Raw genomic sequence first — 25876 nt, forward strand, 5'->3', positions numbered from 1 at the left:
TGCTTTCTCCCCACTTCTGAGAACTTGTACTTTCAAGAGAAGAGAGAGAGGATTGTGACAGCTGGAGGAGTGGGTGGGAGTCGAGGCAGGGTTATATGTCTTGATTTGCTCATTGAAGATAGGAGGTATTAGAAAGTGTTTCAGTGTTGATGCTAAAGACTTAGTAGAGAGAATTCGAAGATCTACCAGAGAATGAAGATAACCATGTAGTTAAAGTTTCTAAAAAGACCTCTTCCAGGGATTCTACCCATTGATCAGAGGGAGGCATGCATGAGTCCTCCATTATAACAAGGCAGGTGGAGGATGGGCCCAGCAAGAATGTTTGTAAACTGCACTGCTTTTTTTTTTTCAGAAAGAATTTGGGACTTTGTGTTGTGATTAAAATCAAACAGTGTTTTCTTTTAAACAAAAGTATTAGCTTACTTTCATAGTACCTTTGAAATGTTATTGATTGTTATGTAAAGGTGATTATACTTCTCAGATATCTCTAGGGGTTATAAAAGAGCAACATATTTTTTAAAGGAAGCTTATAAAATTAAAGAATTATAAAAATGCTTAGTACTTGGTGTCATCATTAATCTTAACCTCCTAATTTTTGGGCCGTTTTGCTCCCAACTCAGTGTGGCTTTTATGATTCATCCCTGTTCTCGTTCTTTTTTCTAAGGCTTTTTATTTTCCGATTTTTATTGCCTTTGTATGTGGGTTTTTGGTTGTTCAGAAATAGTAATTACTAATGAATTATTTACTGTAAATAAAAAAGAAACAAAGTAAGACCAAATTTTCTGGCATAATTAAGTTTTCTCTTGGTTTATCCTGAAAATTCTAATTTTTATATTCTCTGTAACAGAGGATAAGTACTCTATTGTTGTTGTTATTGTTGGGTGCCATGGAGTCAGTTCTGACTCATGGTGATCCCATGTGACAAGAGTAGAACTGCCCCATAGGGTTTTCTTGACTGTAATCTTTACAGACCCAGATCACCAGGTCTTTCTCCCACAGAGCTGCTGGGTAGGTTTGAATGGCTAACATTCTGGTTAGCAGCTTAACATTTAACTGTTGACCAACCAAGGACTATAGACCTAGGCTAATTTATTGTACTTTCAATTATTTGGGATATCTTAAATTTTGATGGGATTATGTTACTTAAGGAAGTTAAGTAATTATTCTTAGCCTCAGTAATCTTATCTTTAAATTAAGAATAATGCCTGTTTATAGAATTATCTGCACAATTCCAGAGTTGTTATGAGGTACATCTGATATAATTATGTAGACATGCCTTGTAAATCGTAACGTACTGAAAATGTCTTATGGTTTAAAAGATATAATTAGATGTCAGGCTCTTGTTGCCAGTGATAAGCTCCTCTCCCTGCTGTAAGATGTATGTGAATGAACATTCTAGTAAATGAAGACTCAATGGCATGTTTTTAGTGTATTTTTAAAGCATCATTGATCAGCAAGCCTCTGTGCTAATCTAAATTGAATTTTAAAATGTTAAGAAACTCTCCTTTCATAAAATGAAGAATGTACTGTGGCTGATAAAATATGTGTCTGTGTTTTTATAGTGTAATATTTCTAAGTGCCAGCTCCAAAATTAGGTTGCTTTGGATTCAAATCCTGGCTACACCTTTTATTAGCTAACTATCTTGGTGCCTCTGAAAGTTTAAGCTTTGGAAAATGGTGATATTAATAGCATTATTTCATTGGAATGTTGTCTATTAAATGAGATAACACTTAGCACAGTGTCTGCCAGCAGTAAACACTCAATACATGTTAACTATTATGTGCATATTTATAGAAATATGAATCTATGTATAAAAGAATGTTTTCTGTAAAGTAAGTGCCTGCAAAGAATTAAATTTTAAATAGCTAAGTACTGACCAGATCCTTTCATTTAAGTAGCTTCACCCGTGGCATTTTAAATCATTACAATAGCTTACTTTCTTGGGTGCCAGATTGAAGCCTAATGAGCACTTTCCCATTCACCCATGGCCCAGCAGTGCTATTGGCAATTCCTTCTTTGAACAAAAAAGATTTTTGAAATATATATTAAAAAAAAAAAAAAACTCATTGCCGTCCAGGCAGTTCTGACTCATAGTGACCCTATAGGACAGAGTGGAAATGCTTCATAGGGTTTCCAAGGAGCAGCTGATGGATTGGAACTGCCGACCTTTTGGTTAGCAGCCGAGCTCTTAACCACTGTGCCACCAGGGCTGCTTTTGAAATAAAACTGTGCTTAAAAAAAAAAAAAAAAATAGGAAAGCAGTTCTCTGCTCTTAAGAGGAGGAAATCTGGAATGTCAAATCTGGCCACCAGAGGGTGCCGGATAGCCAGCGACCTAGCCCTCCCAAGCTCTTGCCCTTGTGTGGGGCGGGGGGGCAGGAGGGCTCAGGAGCTGCCACTAATCATATCCCTGGATATCAGTGGCCTCATGTTTTCTTATTTCTAAATACCATTGATCTGATAATGGCCTGCCTTCCAGACTTCTTAGGGACCAGCAATTGAACTGGAAGTCTCTTCCCATCCTTTATAAACCTTTAGACTCTGAGCCAGTCAAGCTGTTGAACTTCGTCCCTATCCTTTTCAGAAAAAGCCTGCCTATTCAGAAGCCACTTTGGTTACAATTTAGTTGATTTAGAATGATTTAATTTTTATTCCATTTTGCCAGTTCCGCTTTTTTCTGCTGTCCCTCAGGAACTCTGTAAGCTAATTTCTTAATGAGATTTAAAAGATTTTTTTAAGTAGCTACCAATTATTCAGTACCTGGTCACCTTGCAAAGTTAAAAACCCACTACCTCAAAAGAATCACCAAATAATGTCTCCTTTCTTTATACTCAGAACAGAGATTTGTCAGGGGCTGGGAAACTTCCACTGCTGCCAACTAGCAGAACTTACTAGTAGGAAATATACCCTCTTCAGTATTAGTTGGTATAATTCATGATGACACGCATTAAAGGCCAATGAAAAACAAATTTCTGGTGACTGAAAAGTTAGCTAACATAATCTGCAACTGCTTCGGTATTTAAGAAGACTGTCCCTTCTTTTGAGAGCATGGTCTAGCACTGCTCACTGTTCTGACTGTGAAAGTAGGATGCTCTACTTAAAAGGCCTTATAGTTAGTATAAGGAGTTCTGGTGGCGCAGTGGTTAAGCGCTCAGCTGCTATCCAAAAAAGTCGGCAGTTCAAATCCACCAGTGGCTCAGTGGGAGACAAGACCTGGTGATCTGCCCCCGTAAAGATTACAGCCTAGGAAGCCCTACGGGGCAGTTCCACACTCTTAGAGGGTCGCTATGAGTTGGAGTCTACTCAGTGACACACAACAGGAGTATAGTGAATATGGGTCAGAGAGGTGCAATGAACACACACCTCTGAGAAGAAAACAGCCATCAGGACCATTTCTGTTCTCACAGCTGGGATGATAAGAAGCAGTGTGTGAGTTGTGGCAGCAGGGATGGGGGTGGGCCATGACGAGTTACAAGATCATGCACTCTGCTTAAAAGAACCTGTAGCAGGAAGAGGTTCATTCAAATGGCTGTTCCTAAATGAAATTAGGCTAGAAAAACTGTAGTAAATCACGGGCAACCACAAATGGACAGTGTCCTGTGGACCAGCTCACGGTATTTCAGCCTGAAAGTAATTCTTTTGCATGTAGTATTCGTCAACATGTCCAGTATTGCATCTCTACTCTGAATCTAATAAAGCAAAGGAAATTTCACTCACGATAATCTTATTTAAGAATGATTTGGAGAATTCTTGTATCTGTTGGTACCAGATATAGGTCCTAGGCACGAGATCTGTTGGGCCATGTATTCTGGATTGGGAATTACATGATATTATGTGCTATTATAAAATAACTTCAGAATAATTTTCCAGTGGATAAGCTACTCTTTGATTAACAATATATGGTATATATCAGTCACTTGCAAACATCTTATGGAAGGTTCCTCAAGAGCACACTGAATTTAACAGCCGCAAAGTTCTTTGTTACTTTTTCCACAGGAGGTAATAACCAATAGTATGTCTTTCATTTGTCAGTAATGAAAGATGCATTTTTCCTTTTATCCTTATTTAAATGAACTTTTTTTTTAGACTGAGCTGAAATTTCATCCCGAAAAATAAAATGTAAAGATTTACTAACAAAACTACTTCATATTAATGTGTATTATTCAAACCAGAGCTCAAATTCCAATCCCCAAGTTTCCACTAGTGACTTTGGTCTCCTGGCTTCCCAGTAGATGCAAAGTGAGATCAGCCACTCTTTGTGAAGTACCCCAACCTCAGTTCTCGCCTCTGCTTCTATCTCCACATTAGGAGGGAGGCCAATCAGAAAGCAGGTGTTGGGTTCAAGGGAGGATCAAGCAGAAAGCCTTGTGGCCTCTAGGAAAGGTGGTGGCTTGGTCCAGCCCCAGTGCTGAAAGGGTTCTGGGAACGTTCGGGAACACATTCACATTACAAGGCAGTGCTAGAGATAAAATTTTTATGCCATGGACTCTATTAAATTAGTTGGTACCCAAAACAATTTTTAAAAACCTAATTTGGTGCCATTCTCAGACCAAAAAAAGGGGGGAGAGGGAGCTTTAGGGAACGTTCATTAACCATAGTATCTAAGTGTAAAAATTGTAGTTTGCAATGAATTTTTTACTCTAAGCTTTTATTCTGTTTGTAAATGGCATTGGCATCTTATTTTTGAACTTTATTTTCAGTGATTTATACCTATTAGTTGTCCTGTCAAAGGTGATAACATAACCAGTAACCACTATTGTCCTCTCCCCAAAGCAGAAAGTTGAAAGAAACATTTACATTTGAAAGTTGAAGCTTCCTCATCAGGTACATTTAAGTTAATAATTAACCAGTTTTATGTTCTCTTAGTCTTATTTTCTAACTTCCTTTACCTTAGATTGTAGCATTTATAAACATACTTTAAAACAAATAATGAAGGGACAACAGCAGAAGCTGTCAGCTTCAGTTTTATTCAGTTGGTGGTTTTATTATTAAAACTTATTATTAAAGTAGGCATGAATTTTATTTTTTGAACATTTTCATAGGAACCCTTCTATCAATTTCTTTTTCTCCTATCCTTTATAATTCTATAGTGTCTATGTGGGGTTTAACTGAATTTGTGTAATCGTTTATTAATAGGTACAAAACTAAAAATACTATTTTAGACACAAACTATACAAAACTAAAAATACTATTTTAGACACAAACTATACCATTCTAAAATTAATGAAAATGTTCAAATGTTTCCTTTTGGTTAATTTTTGTATGTCTTTCATTTGTCAGTAAAGGCAAATAAGGATAAGGAATTTTGATCAAAACTTATTGTCTCAGATGAAACCAAATGGTAAACATTTACCCTAGACCAAAGGTGAGAGGCTAGGGGGACAGGAAGCTAGATTAATGGACTCGGAACAACCCAAATGGAAATAACAAGAATGCTGATACATTGTGAAGAATGTAACTAATGTTGCTGAACAGTATGTATAGAAATTGTTACATGAGAACCTCATTTCCTGTGTAAACTTTCACCAAAAACACAAGAAAATATTTTTTTGATTTTTCATTCTTTAGGCTTTTTAAAAACATTTTTGTCATACTTTGAGCTCATATTGTTTTACATATAGCTATTAGACCATGATTCTATGGTGATTTAAAAGAACTACAGATTTAGATGCCTCAAAACTAAAGCATCAGGAAATTTTGTTTATTCCCATGTATTAGTACTCTGTGTGTGTGTGTGTGTGTGTGTATATATATATATATAACAATCTGAGTTTCATGATTTATGGTTTTCAGCTGACCTCTAGTTATTTTACTCTAGATTTGGCAAAGTAAATTTGAACACCTTACGATATGGAAACTCATAATTTAAATTGTCGGAATATGTATTGTGATGTTGCTGCAGTAGCAATTGTGTAGCTGGTTGACTCAGTGGCATTAGTCATATCCTCCCAGAGCACTTGATTGCATGCTGCTTGCCCAGGAGTAAACTGTGGTGCTCATGATCATTTAGAAGGACAGTTTGACAGGAGCCGTTTTTCTAAGAGAAGGATGAGAAGAGATAAAACTAAATATGTTATTAGACATGCAAAATAAACATGTAATGGAGCATGGCACTATCTGTTAGTGAAGTAAATGAAATAGGCTGGGAAATACCCTGATTTTCCCAAATACTCTTTCGGCTTTACTTCAGTTCCAAATGCACCTATTTGAACACTCAAACACACACACACGCTTACTTTTTTTTTTTTTTTTTAGCGTTAGTAGACATGTAGGACGTTGAGACTTTTCCTGTTGCTGCAGAATTGGCATTTGAGTGTATAGCTGAAAACATCAGACCCTAAATTACCTCCTATTCTAAAGAAAGCCACCAACAATTGAGGCCCGACACCTCTCTCGGGGGATTACCAATAGCCCCCACTGTATTTCTTTCATTTGTCTTGTTGTTGTTAGGTGCCATTGAGTGGGTTCCAACTCAGAGCGACCCTGTGTACAACAGAGCGAAACACTTGTCCGGTCCTGCACCATCCTCGCAATCATTGTTATGCTTGAGCCCACTGTTGCAACCACTGTGTCAATCCCTCTTGGCGAGGGTCTTCCTCTTTTTCGCTGACCCACTACTTTACCAAGCATGATATCCTTCTCCAGGGACTGGTCCCTCCTGATAACATGTCCAAAGTATGCAAGATGAAGTCTCGCCATCCTTGCTTCTAAGGAGCATTCTGGCTGTACTTCTTCCAAGACAGATGGGTTCATTCTTTTGGCAAACCACGGTATGTTCAATATTTTTCGCAAACACCATAATTCAAAGGCATCGATTCTTCTTCCATCTTCCTCATCTATTGTTCAGCTTTCCCATGAATGTGAGGTGATTAAAAACACCATAGCTTGGGTCAGGCACATCTTAAGTCTGTAAGGTGACATCAGGCACATCTTAAGTGTACAAGGTGACATCTTTGCTTTTTAACACTTTAAAGAGACATTTTGCAGCAGATTGCCTAATGCAGTGCGTCCTTTAATTTCTTGACTGCTGCTTCCATGGGTGTTGTTTGTGGATCCAAGTAAATGAAATCCCTGACAACTTTATTATTTTCTGTTTGTCACGATATGGCTTATTGGTCCAGTCGTGAGAATTTTTGTTTTCGTTATGTTAAGGTGTAATCCATACCTAAGGCGGTGTGGTCTTTGATCTTCACCAGTAAGTGCTTCAAGTCCTCTTCACTTTCAGAAAGTTTCACTTTTCAGCATTTCATTTCTCTAGTAAATATTAAGTATCAACTGTGTGCCAGTCAAAGAGCCCTGATGGTGCAGTGGTTAAGCGCTCAACTGCTAAACGGAAGGTCGGAGGTTCGAACCCACCAGCCGTTCCACGAGAGAAAGATGTGGCAGTCTGCTTCTGTAAAGATCACAGCCTTGGAAACCATATGGGGCAGTTCTACTCTGTCCTATAAGGTTGCTGAGAGAGGAAATCTACTTGAAGGCAATTTTTTTTTTTTTTTAGTGTGCCAGTCATTGTTCTAAAAACAGTCATTGTTCTAGGTACTGGAAATTCAGCATTTATAAAACAAAGTCCCTGTCCTTACGGAATTTGAAATCTAATAGAAGGGGAAGAAAGTAGCTCTCCCCTCATCCAGATTAAAGTCAAGTAAGGGGACTTCAGGAGAGCCCTTCACAGAGGCTGATGGTACCTGCAGGAAGGGGATACTGACAGCTGGTACCCCAGTCAGGCCACTTGCTGAGCTGGTTGAACCTGCAGGTCCACTGATGCTGCCACTAGAGCAGAGCTCAGTGAACAAGTTCCTGGGATTTTGGAGTCTATATCAACATAGACACTGATGTCTCCATCTCTCCCAAAGACTTCTATAGTAGGAGGCTTCTGTAGGTAGCAGCCCAGGCTTTCAGGATAAGTAAAGGCTGTGGTGTAGTGTCCTGAAAAAGGAGAGACCAGGGACTCCCACCTTTCCTTGGGTTCTGGTGCTTCCTGGAGAATGTAGAGAAGGACCACCACTATCTCTGTGTCTCTAAACTAAGAGGTCAGAGGTCACAGTGCTACCCAGGCATTTACTAGGCTAGAGTAAACAGTACTCCACCCTGAGAAGGGGATGCTGTACCATCCCTCTTCAAAAGAGGTAGGTACCAGAGTAATACCACCACACCAAGAAACACACACCTTCTGTGTATAAACCACCAGAAACAAACAAAACCATTGCAAGACCAAGGAAATCTCTCCATCACTGACTAATAACCAATTGCATAATAAGGTTCCCCCTCTCCTTCCCAGCTCCCACACCAGAGTGTTAGACCTTGAAAAGGGATGAGGAGAAAGTATCCAGAACCAGACATCATCACTCCCTGCTTTGGGCAAATGTGTGCAAGTATGTACTGAGGGGAGGGGCAAGATTTTATTTAATGTGAGATTGAAGTTTATCACTGGTCTGGATGTTTTTTAAGTGACCAGAAATCAGTGAGATCTGCTTAAGACTTTTTAAGGGATGTATCAGAGAGATTTGGGATAACATGGCAGGAAAAGAAAGCTCTGCAAGACTCAACTGCCCAATAAGCAAGCTACAGATATTTATTTAAGGGTTGTTGTTTTTTAATCTTTGTGGTCTTCTGTAACTGGTATTAATCATATAGTTGTTCTTTCTTTTTTAATTGGAGTATATAAAGAAAGTTAATCTACTTGCTTGATTTGTTGATCCCTTATTTATGTGTTTATCAGTGTTTTAATATATTTGAAGAAAGTGTTCATCAGAGGCACTGAGATAAGACATCAGTCAGAGCTAATGGAACTTTTTCATCTGCTTCTTAAAATGTATCTGGAAAGACTTAATTACTAGTTGGGTTCAAGTTACTTGGATTTGGTTGTCTTGAGCCTACATTCTAGAGCTGTTTCCAGTATAGCAGAGCTGTGCATAAATTAACTTTTTCCTGATATTTTTAGCAGACAAAACTCCTTACTAGAAAGTAAAAAGCATAAAAGAAATGGATGTTCAACTGCCATAGAGGAATGCAACTGAAATTTCATCATTCCTTTTTTAAATGGGTGGCCAAGAAACTTTTTAGCTCAGATTTCTCCAGGACAAGTTAATTGTAATAATGTTCATCAGCTTGTAGCTCATCTGCTGGCACCAAGCTGACCAACTGTGGAGCAGTCTGAATAAACACAGGACAGTCTCGCTTGTATGTGAAGGGGACATGTCCTGTTGGTTTTGTCAGGGCATGTCTCTTTTTTTACTGATAAAATCACCGCATATATTCCAAAGGGCTGTGTAGAAATGTAATTATTTTGCTAGAAAGCTGATTAAATGGAAAAAGACTTATTAAACATATATGCACAATTTCAGAAGACCATTATAGGTACATTAATATCTAGCAAGTGAAATACTTCACTAGATACAATCTGGGAGGAGAGGTGGAATTTCTTTAAAAAGTAGTGTTTATTTTAATCTGTAGGCAATCTTTTAGAAATTCTTTCAAGCGATAATAGGATTTTGAAATGCATTTTTTAAAATAATTTTTTGTGTTTTCAGTGAAAGTTTACACAGCAAATTAGGTTCCCATGTAACAGTTTCTACACAGTTTGTTCAGTGACATTGGTTCCATTTTGTACAATGTGTCAGCTTTCTTGTTATTTCCATTCTAGTTGTTCTGTTTCCAATAATCTAGTTTCCCTACCTGCTTGCCTTCTCATCTTTGCTTTAGATTAAGTGTTGACTGTTTGGTCTCATGTAGATGATTTTTTTAAAGGAGCATAGTACTCAAGGTGAAATGCTTTTTTAGCTCTTGGGAGACCCAAGAAACAGCTCTCCAGTTTGGATAGGCTTCAATCCAAACGTAGTTACTGAATTCAGTGTTGTCTTTGTATTCCTGTGTAAGCACTTCTCCCTGGGTAGGTCACTGGGGTAGGTGACCTAGTCTTTCTGAGTGTCCTTACATGTAAAATGGGGCTGCTAATATCTACCCCGTAAGATGATTGCTAAGATTAAATGACTTAGTGCATAGGACCTAGTGTAGCGTCTTAACACATTGTAAATGATAAATAATTGGTGCTTTTCTTCCATTGATGTCCACAAGAAGAGGTTTTCTCCCTTTGGGAATGAAGATGAAATCAAAATGTCCTGAGTTTTCTGTAGAAGCTCTGAAGTTAGAACAGAAATGCTTCACGGCAGTTTTCAGTTATGTTATTGTTGTCGTTAGGTGCCTTCAAGTCGCTTCTAACTCATAACGACCCTATGTACAACAGAAGGAAACACTGCCCTGTTCTACGCCATTTTCACAATCCTTATTATGCTTGAGCCTATATTTGCTGCCATTCTGTCAATCCATCTTGTCGAGGGTCTTCCTCTTTTTCACTGACCCTCCACTTTACCAAGCATGATTTCCTTCTCCAGGGACTTGACCCTCCTAATAACATGTCCAAAGTATGTGAGACTTACTTATAATCCCAGAATTTATAGTTATTCACAAGGTCAGCCAAAGACATGGGCCGCTCAGCTCAGAACGTGGTTACCTACAATTCTCCATCCAAACAGGTAAATAATGTCTTTTTGGGAAAGGGAACTGTGCCAGTGGATTTGATGTTAATGTAGCTTGTAAGAGCACATTTTATAAGGGATTTACAGTGAGAAATTGAACTTGTCTTCTATGTCAGGTGTCTGAAACGACCATTATCTGAATTGTTTTTGTAAACATCTGTTTCATAAATATATATATATAGGGTCTGTTTAAATGTGCCTCATAGTAGTTTAGATTGATTTGGAAGCTCTTTTATTGTATTATTCTCAATGCCAGAAGTGAAATCAGGGAAATGCCTTAATATATTGAAATTTGATTTAACTCTAAGTAGTACCTAGTGTTGGAACCCTGGTGGCACAGCAGTTAAGAGCTCCACTGCTAACCAAAAGGTTGGCAGTTTGAATCTACCAGCTGCTCCTTGGAAACCCTGTAGGGCATTTCTACTCTGTCCTGTAGGGTTGCTATGAATCAGAATTGACTCGATGGCTACAGGTTTGGTTTTTTGGGGGTTTAGTACCTATTACCCCTATTGCTCAGTCTTACTGGCAGAAGGGCCTTTACCTGTTTTTTTGTATCTGAACGTATCAGTGGACTTGACTGGACTTTTGCTGGTGCTTCGGTGTGTTTCTTGCTTTTATTTTTAGTGAAATGAATATGCCAGTCTTTGTGAACAGTATGGAGTATTGGGGAAAAGAGAGTGTGTCCCTCCAGGACACAAACAACTCAAAACAGTCTGAGGCATGCACTGGTAAATCTTACAAAATGCTATAGGCAATTTAGCATCAAAACTGCCATAGAAAATTATTGTTGTTAGCCATTCTGTTGATAGTTCATATTGTAAGAATTGCTAGCAGATGGGAAAATAGATGAGTCAGGATACAGTATTAGCGATCCATATTTTTTTAATCACAGGCCACTAATAAGGCTTGTAGCATCTGTGAGATTTATTTAAACAGTTGCTAGGAAGAGTTTGTTTTCCCAGTAAACACAGTGAACCTTGCACAGGATTCTCTTGATTGACTGTTTGACTGAATGTGTTAGTATTAGCATATAAGACCATTTGCTTCATTGTGGTGGTGTCTCATTCGTTTTGACAGACTGATTATACTGGCAACTCTTGAACCCGTTAATTTTTTTTTTAATATAATTTTTATTGTGCTTTAAGTGAAAGTTTACAAATCAAGTCAGTCTCTCACACAAAAACCCATATACACCTTGCAACATACTCCCAATTACTCTCCCCTTAATGAGACAGCCCGCTCTCTCCCTCCACTCTCTCTTTTCATGTCCATTTCGCCAGCTTCTAACCCCCTCGACCTCTCATCTCCCCTCCAGGCAGGAGATGCCAACATAGTCTCAAGTGTCCACCTGATCCAAGAAGCTCACTCCTCACCAGCATCCCTCTCCAACCCACTGTCCAGTCCAATCCATGTCTGAAGAGTTGGCTTCGGGAATGGTTCCTGTCCTGGGCCAACAGAAGGTCTGGGGGGCATGACCACCGGGGTCCTTCCAGTCTCAGTCAGACCATTAAGTCTGGTCTTACGAGAATTTGGGGTCTGCATCCCACTGCTCTCCTGCTCCCTCAGGGGTTCTCTGTTGTGTTCCCTGTCAGGGCAATCATTGGTTGTAGCCGGGCACCATCTAGTTCTTCTGGTCTCAGGATGATGTAGTCTCTGGTTCATGTGGCCCTTTCTGTCTCTTGGGCTCATAATCGCCTTGTGTGAACCCGTTAATTCTTGAAATGTCACGTTTATGTATTTTAAAACTTCATAACCTATCTGTTGTTTTCCCCAAGAGATCTTAAGACCAAATTATCTTAGTAATTCTTTCTTACCACTTGAATGTGATATTTTAGGTTTTTATAGTTTTTGAGTTTATAGTAGACTTGATATGTAAACTTAAAGAAAGCTCTAATTTTACAGACAACTCTTACTTCTGAGCAGTAATCAATACTTTTCATACAGTTCAGAAATAATTCTAATTATTAAAAACTTGAACTGTCAGAAATACCAGTGAGATGATTTAATCTTAATTTTCATCCTAACTTCTCACGCCACTGAGTTACTTATGCTGCTGTTTTATGTAAGATCTAGTAAAAGAGTTTTGACTTTCCTGGGTGATTGAAACAATTAACATGCTCTGCTGCTAACCAAAAAGTTAGAGGTTCGAGTCTACCCAGAGGCACCTCAGAAGAAAGTTCTAGCAATCTACTTCTGAAAAACCAGCCATTGAAAAAACCCTGTGGAGCACAGTTCTACTCTGTTACACATGGGGTCACCATGAATCAGAATTGACACTATGCTGGTAGTAAGAGTTACTAATTTGCATATCTCTTAGGTTTTTTTTTTTTTTTTAAAGAGATACAGAGAAATATAATATTTCTAGATATTGATATATAATCTCATTTACCTCCTGAATGAAATGTGGTAATCCAGGGCTATTATTAATAAAACAAGCTTCTTATTTTACTATTGTACCAATTAAATACCAAACTATACCAATTTTCAAACAAAATATTGAGTCCTGTTGAAAAGTTGTTTAGACTTTTCATTGAACTTGTGAACAGCAGTGTCATGGATTGAATTGTGTCCCCAAAAAATATCTGTCAACTGGCTAGGCCATGATTCCCAGTATTGTGTGATTGTCCACTGTTTTGTCATCTGATATGATTTTCCTGTGTGTTTCCTCCTACCTCTATGATTGTAATGAGGCAGGATTAGAGGCAGTTATGTTAATGAGGCAGGATTTAATCTACAAGATTAGGTTGTGTCTTAAACAAATCTCGCTTGAGATATAAAAGAGAGAAATAAGCAGGGAGACCTCATACCACCAAGAAACAAGAGCCAGGAGAATAGCCCATCCTTTAGACCCAGGGTCCCTTTGTTGAGAAGCTCCTCAACCAGGGGTTGATTGATGACAGGGACCTTTCCCCAGAGCCTGTAGCAGGAGAAGCCTTCCCCTGGAGCTGGCACTATGAATTCAGACAAGCCTGCTAGAATGTGAGAGAATAAATTCTCTTTGTTAAATACATCTACTTGTGGTAGTTCTTTTATAGCAGCACTAGATAACTGAGACAGCATTTGGTACCAGGAGTGGGGTGCTGTTCTTTATAGATGCCTACAATGTGGAAGGGGTTTTAAAACTGTGAATGGGTAGAGGCTGCAAGAGTTTTGAAGTGCCTGGTGGTGAAGGCCTTGATTGCTTTGAAGAGACTGTTGGTAGAATTATGGACATTGAAGACAATTCTGGTGAGAACTCAAAAGGCAGAGAGGAAAGCTGTTACACTCTCCAAGAAATATGCACAGAAGGCAAGAAGCAGCAGCAGAGAAACAGAAGCAGCAGAGAAACAGAAGCAGCAGAACCAGGAGACCAGCACATGATAGACTGGAGCCAACCCACAGAGCGAGAAAGCTAAGTGCCTTTGTACAGGAGACTTCCAGGTGGAGTGGGATGCCTCCAGGCATTTATTGGTGGAGCTGGGCTTGCGGATCCATGGAGCAAGAGAGTTGAGTGCCTCCTGGCCGAAGTTTACTGGCAGAGTAGGGTACCACCAGTCACTTAACAGTGGAGCTACAGAGCTTTGGAACACTTGTCCCAGCAAGGCAGACCTCGGTCGTGAAGCTCATGAGGCCAAGAGGCCAAGGAACCAGGAAGCAGAAGCTGAAGAAACAAGGAACACAGGAAGCAGAGCTGCCTTGGTCTCAAAGGATGGAGTCGCCACTCAGATGGACTAGGAGAATGGGGCTGCCCAGAACTGGGGGAGTAGAGTTGTCAATCTAGTGGGCCTGGAAGGTGGAGCTGAAGCCCAAGGCTGAGGGATCTCTGCTCAGAATCCAGAGAATGTGGCCAACGCCTAGAGTCTGGAGGCCAGAGCCGTTGTCTAAATGGTCTCAGAAAACAGAGGATTATTTTCAAGCCTTGAGGACTAATATAATGTGTTCTGCTAACTTGCTTGGTGCCTGTTATCCCGTCTTTCCTTCCAGTTTCTCCCATTTGTGATGGAAATTTCTAGCTTGTGCCTGTTCTACCATTGTACTTTGGGAACAGATAACGTGCATTCTAGATTTCACAGAAGAGGAATTTTTTGGATTTTGGACTTGGAGTTGAATTAAGACTTTTACTATGATGTGATGGGATGATATATTTTACATGTGGCAAGGACGTGATTTTTTGGTAGCCAAAGAGTGGAATGTCATGGTTTGAATTCTGTCCCCCAAAACTCTCTCTCAACTTTGCTAGGCCATGATTCCCAGTATTGTGTGATTATCTACCATTTTGTCATCTGATATGATTTTCCTATGGGTTGTGGATCCTACCTTTATGATATTAATGAGGCAGGATTAGAGGCAGTTAGGTTAATGAGACAGGACTCAATCTACAAGATCAGGTTGTATCTTAAGCCAGTCTCTTTTGAGATGTAAAAGAGAGAAGCGAGCAGAGAGACAGGTGGACCTCATACCACCAAGAAACAAGAGCCAGAAGAATAGTGTGTCCTTCGGACCTGGGGTCCCTGCCCTGAGAAGCTTCTCAACCAGGGAAGGTTGGTGACAATGACCTTTCTCCAGAGCCAACAGAGAGGGAAAACCTTCCCCTGGAGCTAGCATTCTGAATTCGGACTTTTAATCTGCTAGATTGTGAGCGAATAAATGTCTCTTTGTTAAAGCCATCTACTTTTGGTATTTCTGTTATAGCAGCACCAGATAACTAAGACAAACAGATGTTTTATCCATCCATCCATCCATCTATTATTGTTTAAGAGTTTTAAGATTTTTCTTGGAAATCTTTCTTTCACTTGTTTTTTAAAAACTTCTTATAAGAGCTGGGAGATTATACTCTACTAACTAACCTGATGAGCCCTGGTGGCTCATTAGTTAAGAGTTATGGCTGCTAACCAAAAGGTCAGCAGTTCGAATCCACCAGCCGCTCCTTGGAAACCCTATGGGGCAGTACTACTCCATCATATAGGATGAGTCCTATAGCTACGAGTCGGCATCGACTCCACAGCATTGGGTTTAGCTTTGGTTTAACTAACCTGAAGTTTAAAGATGGCAGTTCTGTCTTTTGTTGAGCTTCTGCAGTTTATTCCATTTTAAAAGACTGCCTTGTAAAAAGTGTCAAATGCAGGATTTTCTATTCACTGTTGCCTTCATAGCCGAATACCTAAAAGTCATTTTCCCTTTCAGCTTAGGTTGATGACCCTGGGAATTTCTCAGCAGCACACCACCTTTGTGACAGCATAACATTTTGAACTCGCTGGCAGTGTTAGATTAAGAATAACAAACCTGGCCACTTTGGATTTCTGTCCAAATAACTTTTAGTATTTGGAAATATGACCAAGCTTCCAATGAAATTTTGTATTAGACTATGACTTACCTTGAAATTGCAGTACCAAAAGCTACGTCACCTGATAGAGATCAGTTACCATGTTTCCCCTTCTCTCTCTTACCACCTGAGAATGAGTAAGTAGTATCTGGGGTCTTAAAAGCCTGTGAGCAGATATCTGAGATACTCCACTCATCTCATACCTTTGGGAGCAAGGAAGAATGAAGAAAACTAAAGATAAAAGGGAAAAATTAGTCCAAGGACTAATGGACCACAACTACCTCAGCCTCCACCAGACTGAGTTCAGTACAACTAGATGGTTCCTGGCTACCATCACTGACTGCTCTGACAGGGATCACAATAGAGGGTCCCAGACAGAACTGAAGAAAATGTAGGACAAAATTCTAACTCACAAAAAAAGACCAGACTTACCGGCCTGACAAAGACTGGAGAAACCCCAAGAGTATGGCCCCCAGAACAACCCTTTTTGCTCAGTAATGAAGTCACTCCTGAGGTTCACCCTTCAGCCAAAGATTAGACAGGCCTATAAAACAAAAAACGAGACTAAAGGGGCACACCAGCCCAGAGACAAAGACTAGAAGGCAGGAGGGGACAGGAAAGCTGGTAATAGGGAACCCAAGGTCAAGAAGGGAGAGTGTTGACATGTTGTGGGGTTGTTAACCAATGTCATAAAACAGTGTGTGTACTAATTGTTTAATGAGAAGTTAGTTCATTCTGTAAACCTTCATCTAAAGTAAAATTTTTTTAAAAAACCCGAGAAAATATGGTAGGTTTTAATGAAAGAAGTACTAAACTTTGTCATTTTAAATCAGTGAAATCTAATGAGTCAGAGGTAGATACTCTGAGAATATTGTGGACCACTCTCCTTTTCCCGTCCTCCCACTATTATACAGGCTTCAAACCGGAACATGGATCATCTTCCTTCTGACCCGGACAGCAGAAGGGTCCTGTGCCTGATGTAGCCACATGCCTTTCTAAAACTTCTTTCTGTCGCATCGATTTGTTTTCATTGAGGATAAAATCTAATGTCCCATTTTACATAAGCATGCAGAGCCTCATACTCTAAGAAGCTTGTAAAGTTGCTGTTTTTCTTGCCCCAACTACAGGTATAAACAGTATTTTACTAATAACAAAAGCAGGTTGGGATGAGACAGGAGAGGGAAAAGGAGGGGCAGGGAGAAAAAATACACACATACACACACACACACAAACTGATATATGTAAGGGATAGAAATTGAAAAGATGAACTTGGAATTTTCTCCCCCAAATTTATTAATGCAATATAGTAATTGAATGCTGTCATGGATTGAACTGTGTCCCCCCAAAACATCTGCCAACTAGCTAGGCAATGATTCCCAGTATTGTGTGATTGTCTACCATTTTGTCTTCTGATGTGATTTTCCTGTGTGTTGTAAGTCCTATCTCTATGATGTTAATGAGATGGGATTAACAGCAGTTATGTAGACTCAATCTAAAAGATTAGTCTACAATTTAAGCTGATCTCTTTTAAAATATAAAAGAGAGAAGTGAGCAGAGAAACAGGGGACCTCATACCACCGAAAAACAAGAGCCGGGAGAATAGCACAGCCTTTGGACCCGGGGTTCCTGTACTGAGAAGCTCCTCCACCAGGGAAAGATTGATGACAGGGACCTTCCTCCAGAGTCAACAGAGAGAGAAAGCCTTCCTGTGGAGCTGAGTCCCTGGATTTGGACTTACTGTCTGCTAGACTGTGAGAGAATAGATTTCTCTATGTTAAAGCCATCCACTTGTGGTATTTCTGTTATAGCAGCACTAGGTAACTAAGACACATGTCAACGATCAATGTGACATAATGAAAAAAAGAGTTGTAGAAATCAGATTATGTCTCTGCTGTTAACCAACAGTGTCACCTTGAGGAAGCTAGCTCATTTCATCCTTTAAAATATAGAAGGTAGACTAGATTGTTTCTACGGTTGTCTTGCTCTTGAAGGAGCCCTGATGGCACAGTTAAGCACTCGGCTGCTAACCATACGTTCAGCAGTTCAAACCCACGGTCCGCTCCTGGGGAGAAAAATGTAACAGTTTACTTCTGTAAAAAATATAGCCTTGGAAACCCTACGGGACAGTTGTACTCTGTCCTGTATAGTCACTGTGAGTTGGAATCCGCTCAGTAGCAATGGGTTTTTGGTCTTGGTTGCACTGAGAGCCTGTGAAGGTTTAACTCATAACTGACTTAATAGTTCATGCGTCTGTTAAACAAATGACTTACTTTAGTTATATAAAATGGTTTTTAGCAATTCCACATCTCAAAATGTGTTTCTTTCAGGCCAGTATTTTTACAAAGAAATTCTTCTGAACTCAGTTTAAACATTTTACAGAAATTGATTTTATTCTTTTTCTTAATAATGTTTTGCCACCTGATAGTTGTCATTTCAAATGTCCAGGAAAAGTGAAATTTCTTTCAAATAGGGAAAAAAACAAGCCTCAGGTAGTGAAACAGTATTGTTCTGAAACTAATCTCTTTTTCTTTGACTATGTATTTTCAAAGAAGTTGCAGATCCTGCTTCCACTGTCTTTGCGTTCAAGTTCTTTGTCTTACTGTACCTTAGTTCGTTTATTCACTGAAGTATGTTTTATTTATTCACTTGATCAAGTATGCATTAGCATACTTAATCAAAAAGATTGTAAAACTACAGTCTTCCTTGACATTGTTAAATCTAGAAGACTTGAGAACATTGTTAGTTGTGCAAGTTCTATTTTATCATAAAAGTCACAACAAAATTTGATTAAATAGAATTAGCCTAAAACACTTAAAAGCCGTTTCTTGATGAGTTATTAGTTTTTCTATATTTGTTCACATATAGTAAAAAATACAGTGTATAATACTCTTAAAATTCTTCTGTTTACTGACTTGACTTACCAGATTCTAAACTCCAACAAATATAGATACTTCACTATGGTTTACTCTTCCATTTGATTTGGAATTAACAAACTGGCATGTCGCCACGATAATACATACACCAGTTTGTGTTTCATGTATGGTGGAAAGGTGGCTCGTAAGTAACATTTCTTAACTATATTTAAGAAAAAAACAATGTGAATTCAAGTTGATTTACCATAAGCTCTGTTGAACCATAAACATAACAATTCTGAAGCAATTCCTTTTCCTTTTTATAAAGATTTCAGGAAACCAATTCACCAGATTCTGGTGAAGGAACCTTTTGTCACAATTACGTTAACTCAGGAAATTCAACTTTCTAATATTATTCTTATTAGCATAAAAATCGTTTTAACTCGGATTAGCATTTTAAAGTGGTGATAGAATATTATGTGATTATTATAAGGCCATTTTAATCCTTATGAGTCCCCATAAAATTCTGATTTATGATTTTTTTTTGCAATTTTCCAAGAGATTGAAAAAAGCTACTTCTGCCATGTTTCCCTCTGAATACCGTTTTCATGCCTGTGGGAGGCTTGATAGCTGCAGAAAGAAACACAGAGTACTAAATATATTTTATTAGCGCTTTATCAGAAATCAAAATCCAGCCAGAAGTTTGTCTTAAATCATATGCACTGTATAAAAAGTAAAAAATTCTACCAGTTCACCTCGTATATGTTTTTTTGTATGTACACCACCACAGTCTAGAGATATTTAGATATTACGTCCTGTTAACAAAATGAGCAGCGCCTCTGCCACAAACCACAGATGCAGAGGTTGGGAGATGATTTCCTATTGGGCACTGTGTTAGTTTCCTTAGAGCTGCCATAACAAATTACCACAATCTAAGTGGCTTAAAATACGAGAAATTCATGCTGTCACCGTTGTGGAGGCTAGTAGTTGAAAATCAAGGTGTCAGCAGGACTGTGTTCTCTCTGAAGTCTCTGAGGGAGAATCTCTTCCATGACTCTTCCCTGGCATTGCCAGCAGTCCTTCCCTCCTTGGCTTGATCTGTAGACATATCATTCCATTCCAGTCTCTGCCTCTGTCTTCTCATGGCATCTCCCTGTATGTCTCTGTGTGTCTCTCATGTAGATTAGGGCCCACCCTCTTCAGCCCAGTACAGTCTGCCTGCTGCCAAACTAAAAATTCATGTCCACTGGGAACCTCAGAATGTGACCTTATTTGGAAACAGGGTCTTTGGAGATGTAATGGATTAAAGATGAGGTCATACTGGATTAAGGTGCTATATATTTTTTTTATGTTTCTGCTTAGTTTGTTCCCCTTCTCCCTTCCCCTTATCACCCTGTTCTCAGCTTATTCACCCCTCACTAAGTTAACTGCTTGGGTTTCTCTTGCCGCTAGATTGCAAGCTCTTTGTGGGGAGGGAGAGCGATTTATTCATCTCGACACTGCTTGGTCCGTAGAAAATCTCAGTAAATGTTTTAATAAATGAGTAAATGGCTGTGTCCTTTGACAGCCCACATGAAAACATTGCAGGAGGCAGGTCTCCTATAACCTCAACCTTATACAGCCACAAATCTGGGATCAGATTTTTTGTTCTTTTTTTTTTTTAATTCAAAAACTAAAAATGGGTATAAACACTAAAGCCATCTGTGCTCTGTCTTTCTTAAAACAGCCTCAGGGCTTTACTCAGAAGCTATTTGTCCTTGTTTAATGGGCTATCTATGAGATCGTTTAATTGCTATCCTGGCTTCCAGTAGATGAGCAAACTTGAAGTAGAGGTAGAAAGATAGGTACTCAATGAGGGGCATGAAAAGGATATGACAGCTTTTTTTCAAATGAATATTAAAAAGTCAGATGAAATTAATACGTGGGACAGGTTAGTAATAGATATTAATAATGATGACGCATCATCAGTGAAGGGTTGTTTTAGGTCCTGTGTTGTCCTCTGCTTTAGAAGGCAGTATATTCCATAAAATATTTTGTAGAGATTTTTCCATCCAAAATGGTTGAAACAAAATTTTATTAAAGAACTAAGATTTAGGTACTTAATGAATTCACTTATATTGGGTACCTACTGAGTTTCCTAGCCATGCCAGACAATGGTTTCTCAACATCACAGACATGTTTTCTGCAATTTTTTATGTATTGATAGAAAAGTCTGTTAGAGAAGTAAAACTTTTCTTCTAAGTAGCTTTTTCCGCTGAGTTCTGTCCACTACTGTAATGTAACATTTATAAACCATTGACGATTTGCCCAAGATGATACAAGATATTTACAGGAATATATTAATGTGAAAATTTTTAATGTAATGATCACTGTTTACTTTGTATATGTTATTTCTCTAACCTTAGAGCATCCTATTCCTCTGAGTCATATATTCTGTATCCACAGCTCCCTACCTACCTTCCTGTCATGGTATTTAGCAGGAGAATAGTTTCTAGGCATGTGCACATTCTATAAAGCCTAAATATCTTGGGGGATATCTGAAGTGGGAACATGAAACTCATGCATAAAAATGAACTGTGAAAGAATACATGATTATAGGATCAAGTACTAAATTGTATGGTTTCAACTAGGAATATTCCATAGAAATCCAGAGATGGGAAAGATTAATATGGGCTGAAATAGAGACTATGTTACGAAGAATTGAGAAGTGAAGTTGGGGCCTATGGATACAGCAGCTGTGCAGGTCTTTCTCAGGGAAAGTTGAGTAGCTGTTTTTGGTCTGCATTGGCCCTTCAACTCATCTTTACCTGTTTAATCAGTTCAGAATGTTTCAAGGGTCCCTGTTCGTTTATTATTTAACCCCACAGTGATTGGAACAATACTGAGCATATAACAGATGCATCATTAATACTTGGATTGAAAATTAGTGAAGAAAGACTAATGTATACAGTATATTACGTTAATGTGCTTCGCTGGTAACTGAAAGGTTAGAGATTCGAGTCCACGAAGAGGTGCCTTGGAAGAAAGGCCTTGGTGATCTACTTCTGAAAAATCAGCCATTGAAAACCCTATGGAGCACAGTTCTATTCTGTGACACACACAGGTTTGCCGTGAATCAGAATCAACTCAATGACAACTTAAATTATTATATATAAACATACATAATAGTATAATCTAAGTTCTTTTGGTAACGTATGGCTGAAAAAGAACAAGGCAGATTGTGCACATACCAGACCTTCTTATATGCCAAAGCGAGTGGTGTTCACTTTCAGACTCGTCATCCTGGGAGCTTGTACACTTTTTCCTGTAACACTGCCATTCCTCAAAATATCTTTAGAACTCCTCTTTTGAGTTTCTTTCAGAGTCTTTGCTTATCCTTTTTAGAATCAGTGATGACAAATCTTTTTCTTTTGAAAGTAGACTTGATTTTTGGAAGGTGGAGTTACTTAGGGGCAGGTATAGTGAATAAAGTGGACGATCAAACTGAGAAATCCTCTTCTTGGTTAAAAGTGAGATGTGAATATAAAATAATGAGTGTTTTCTAGCCTGGCTCGTAAAATAATTCTAAAGGCAATTATCCTCTTAAAACAAGAAGTAAACTACAAGTTTTATCATTTTAAAACCAAGCTTGGGTTGTTACTGTTGTTAGGTGCCGTCAAGTCGATTCTCAATCCTGGCAACCTCATGTGACAGAGTAGAACTGTGCCATAGAGTTTTCTAAGCTGTAATATTTATGGAAGCAGACCACCAAGTCTTTCTCCTGCAGAGCCAAGCCACTGAGTGGGTTTGAACTTCAGCCTTTTCTGTTGGCAGCCAAGTGCTTAACCATTGTACCTCCAGGTTTCCCTGAATCCAGGTGCTGCTTTGCCTGGCATTTAGAGGGTCTTGTATTAGTCCCTGAGCATTTATAGTTGCTAATCTTACCTTCCTAACTAATTTGTAAGTTTCCTAAGGGCAGTGAAATAGTTTAGTACTTCTTTGCTCTCTCTAGTGTACCTACCAAGGTGAAACCTGTGAATGCATTGCCATTGAGTTGATTCTGACTCAGAGAGACCTTTCAGGACAGAGTAGAACTGCCCCATAGGGTTTCCAAGGCTGTGATCTTTACAGAAGCTGACTGCCACATCTTTCTCCCATGGAACGGCTGGTGAGTTGGAACCACTGACTTTTTGGTTAACAGCAGAGTGCTGAACCACTGCGCCACCAGGGCTCCATCCTACCAAAGTGTAGCATTCTGTGAATCATTGAGTTTGAGCAGATTTTCTTAAGCCACCTACGTGCCACCACTGCATTAATGCTCAGTTTTTAGAGGAGACAGAGCTTCAGGTTTTTTTAAAGTTAATAAGCTAAAAGCCCAAGGTATGAGATTATATATTTCAGAACATCCTGTGTTTCTCAGGAGATAACCTGTGTCTTGCTGTTTTCCCATATAAATCACTACGGTGACGCTCAGAATACCCTAGATCCTGTTATATGGCAGAATACATTTTACCACCTTACACATGTGACATGAGGCCTTTCTTAGAGACCTGAGTAAAGGGTGTGCTTTTGTTGTCCCCAGAGGCCAGCATAACCGGCGAGGTTTGACTGGAATGTATACAGTGAGAACTTGACAGGCACTTCATTTTCATATTGGCCAAGCCCACGTTGGACTTTACACCGGCTTGTTTGTGTCAGGTTTGGAGATTTTGCGCCATAAGTTAAGAACCCTAGTTTATCAGAATGCTTGTGTTAAATATTCTGGTTAATTTAATTTTTTGACTAACAGTTTAAAATTCAACCATTTGGTAAAATGCAGGATAGAATGGTTAACTTAATCTGTATTCGATCTTGTCACATACTGGGATGATCTCGGCAAGTGTTGATGATGTCTGAGCATCCTGTAGCCAGTAAAGGTTTAAGAGATGAGAGTGAAATGTACCCAGAATACATCCTGAGAGTCTGCTTGTGCGGCGCTGGATTTCTCTTGTCTTTTTCAACAGATGTATTTTATCAGCTTTTTTTTTTTTCCTCATTTGCTGTTACCTAAAAACTGCGGTTCTGATTGTCTTGTTGCAAATTACTTGAGGTCTTTACGAGATGTGGCTTCTGGATTCTTCAGTGAATGAATTCCTATATTAAATTTTTGTGAAATATTTCAAAGATGATATAAAGAGTTTGCTGAAATATTCATGCTAAAATGTATTCGACTTTAACCTATATAAAAAAATATATATATACAAAAAATATATATATATATAGTGAAGATAATTTCACTTTATTAGTATTTTCATTTTTTTCTAGTTGAAGAATCTAAGTTTAGAAGAGCTACAGATGCGGTTAAAAGCGCTGGACCCCATGATGGAACGAGAAATAGAAGAGCTTCGTCAAAGATACACTGCAAAAAGACAGCCCATTCTGGATGCAATGGATGCAAAGAAAAGAAGGCAGCAAAACTTTTGAACCTAATTTCTTCTCTGTTCAGTTCTGTAGCTCTTCTGGAGACCAAGAAACCACTAAAAATTGAAGGACTAGTATTTTTTTTTTTAATCCCTAAGATTTGTGTTCTACAACTGGGCAAAGGTCAAAAACTGATGGTACATACCCAGGTAAATTCCCGAAAGGCAGAATTTACGGCTGCATCCACTATGTTTTCATTTTCAAATGATGAAAACAGCAGAAAGGTATTCTCTTTACCTGTCAGCTGCATACTAGCAATAAATCTGTGTTATAAAGTGAAGGCTATGTTTTAGAGACCTTGGAAATCCAAAGCTATTGTTTAATTGTACAGCACTGAAGGGCTTTATGTTACAATATCTAGTAGCCTATTTATTGTATCCCCTTAGGTAAACTTATTTATTTATGCTATTTCACTTTGTTTTGTTAAGGACAAGATCAGAATAGCTTTGGTGAAGGTAGGGACATAATGTTCAGCCAAATCAGACTTTAAGCAGGGAGCTGTGGACTACATTCCATGATTTCTAGAATGGTTTTCCAGTAGAAGCAAAGCAGTAATAACAGTAGCACCTGTCTGGGCCACACCTTTTCCATACTGAAGCAATAATTCCATTTTTACCTTTTGAAATTTTAATTTTTTGGATTTTGGTGTTTGTTACAAATAAAGCTATATATATATTTAGGTCACATAGAGCTATAATGTATAAAACCAAAGAAATCAACAGAGCCCCTTCATAAATTTTTTTAATGTGGTAAATATTTTAAAAGAAATGAAATCTTAAATATAATTTGTTAATTTTCATGTTTCATGTGTAGGTCTGATAACTGTATCAAACTGTAATAAACTCATCAAATTTGTTTCTTGAAAATGTGTTCTATTATCAACAGACTTTTTTGCTGGGAATTGGTAAACATCATGTGCCTGATGATAACGAAATAGCAAAAGCATTTGTACTGAACTGTGCAAGCCTTGGGGACTGAAAAAGAAAGATCAAAACCATTAAAAGGAAACTCATTTCTAAGCTGAATGAACATTTGTATGATTGAAGTGGGACCAGTCACTTCCTAAGCTGCATATGGCCATCTTGACAGTGTTTGTTCTTTTGTGTGTTTAATTACTACATGTAAATCGTAAAGACAAATAAATTGTACTGTGCCACACAACACATTTTGTCTCTATATCTTTTTAAAGTTCGTGTACCTGGACTCTGTCTTTTCCAAGCAAGGAAGGTATATTAGGACAGGCTAGATTATGCGGTCAGGGTTGTTACTCTAAAGTTTCAGTGGCTTAATGTGACACAGGCTATTTCCTGTGCATGCTTCATGCCCATCTGAGTTTGGCAGGGCGCCCTGCTATTGTCATCCTCACCCAGGGAGCCTGCTTTGGAGTCGCCACGATCTGTAGCATTGGGGTCACCGCAACAGGGAGAAGAGGCCCTGGAGAACCTCACACCAGCTCCAGCCAGCAGTGACATATGCCAGATCTGCTGATGGCTAGTTGAGAACTAGTGGCATGGCCACTCCTAATTTCTGGGGAGAACCTGGGAAGCACAACCCTGCCTCGCATGCCTGGAGGGGAGAAAACTGGGAATGCTGGTAAATTCACTGATGTCTGCCACAGAAGGTAAGTCATCTCTGAGAAGCTTTCCTTTCTCTCTAAAATGGCTTTTGTGCCCCAGATAATGCCTTAGTGTGGCATTTGTGTCTGTTCTATTGAGTACTTACAAATAGTAAATTGTGTATCTAACAAA

At 38.8% G+C, this 25876-nt stretch overlaps 1 protein-coding gene across 3 annotated transcripts in view; it reads left to right on the forward strand.

Moving 5' to 3' along the window:
* Positions 1-25284, forward strand: part of STK3 (serine/threonine kinase 3) — a 310488-nt gene extending 285204 nt beyond the window's left edge. For all 3 annotated transcript variants that reach the window (XM_049854459.1, XM_049854460.1, XM_049854461.1), the window contains one exon: positions 23973-25284. In XM_049854459.1, the coding sequence (XP_049710416.1) occupies positions 23973-24131 (159 nt within the window). In that variant the 3' untranslated portion in view covers positions 24132-25284. The remainder of the gene's footprint in view (positions 1-23972) is intronic.
* The last annotated feature ends 592 nt before the right edge of the window (positions 25285-25876 follow it).

This window comes from Elephas maximus, chromosome 15 (genome assembly GCF_024166365.1).
Source record: "Elephas maximus indicus isolate mEleMax1 chromosome 15, mEleMax1 primary haplotype, whole genome shotgun sequence".
In the NCBI taxonomy this organism is placed as follows: domain Eukaryota; kingdom Metazoa; phylum Chordata; class Mammalia; order Proboscidea; family Elephantidae; genus Elephas; species Elephas maximus.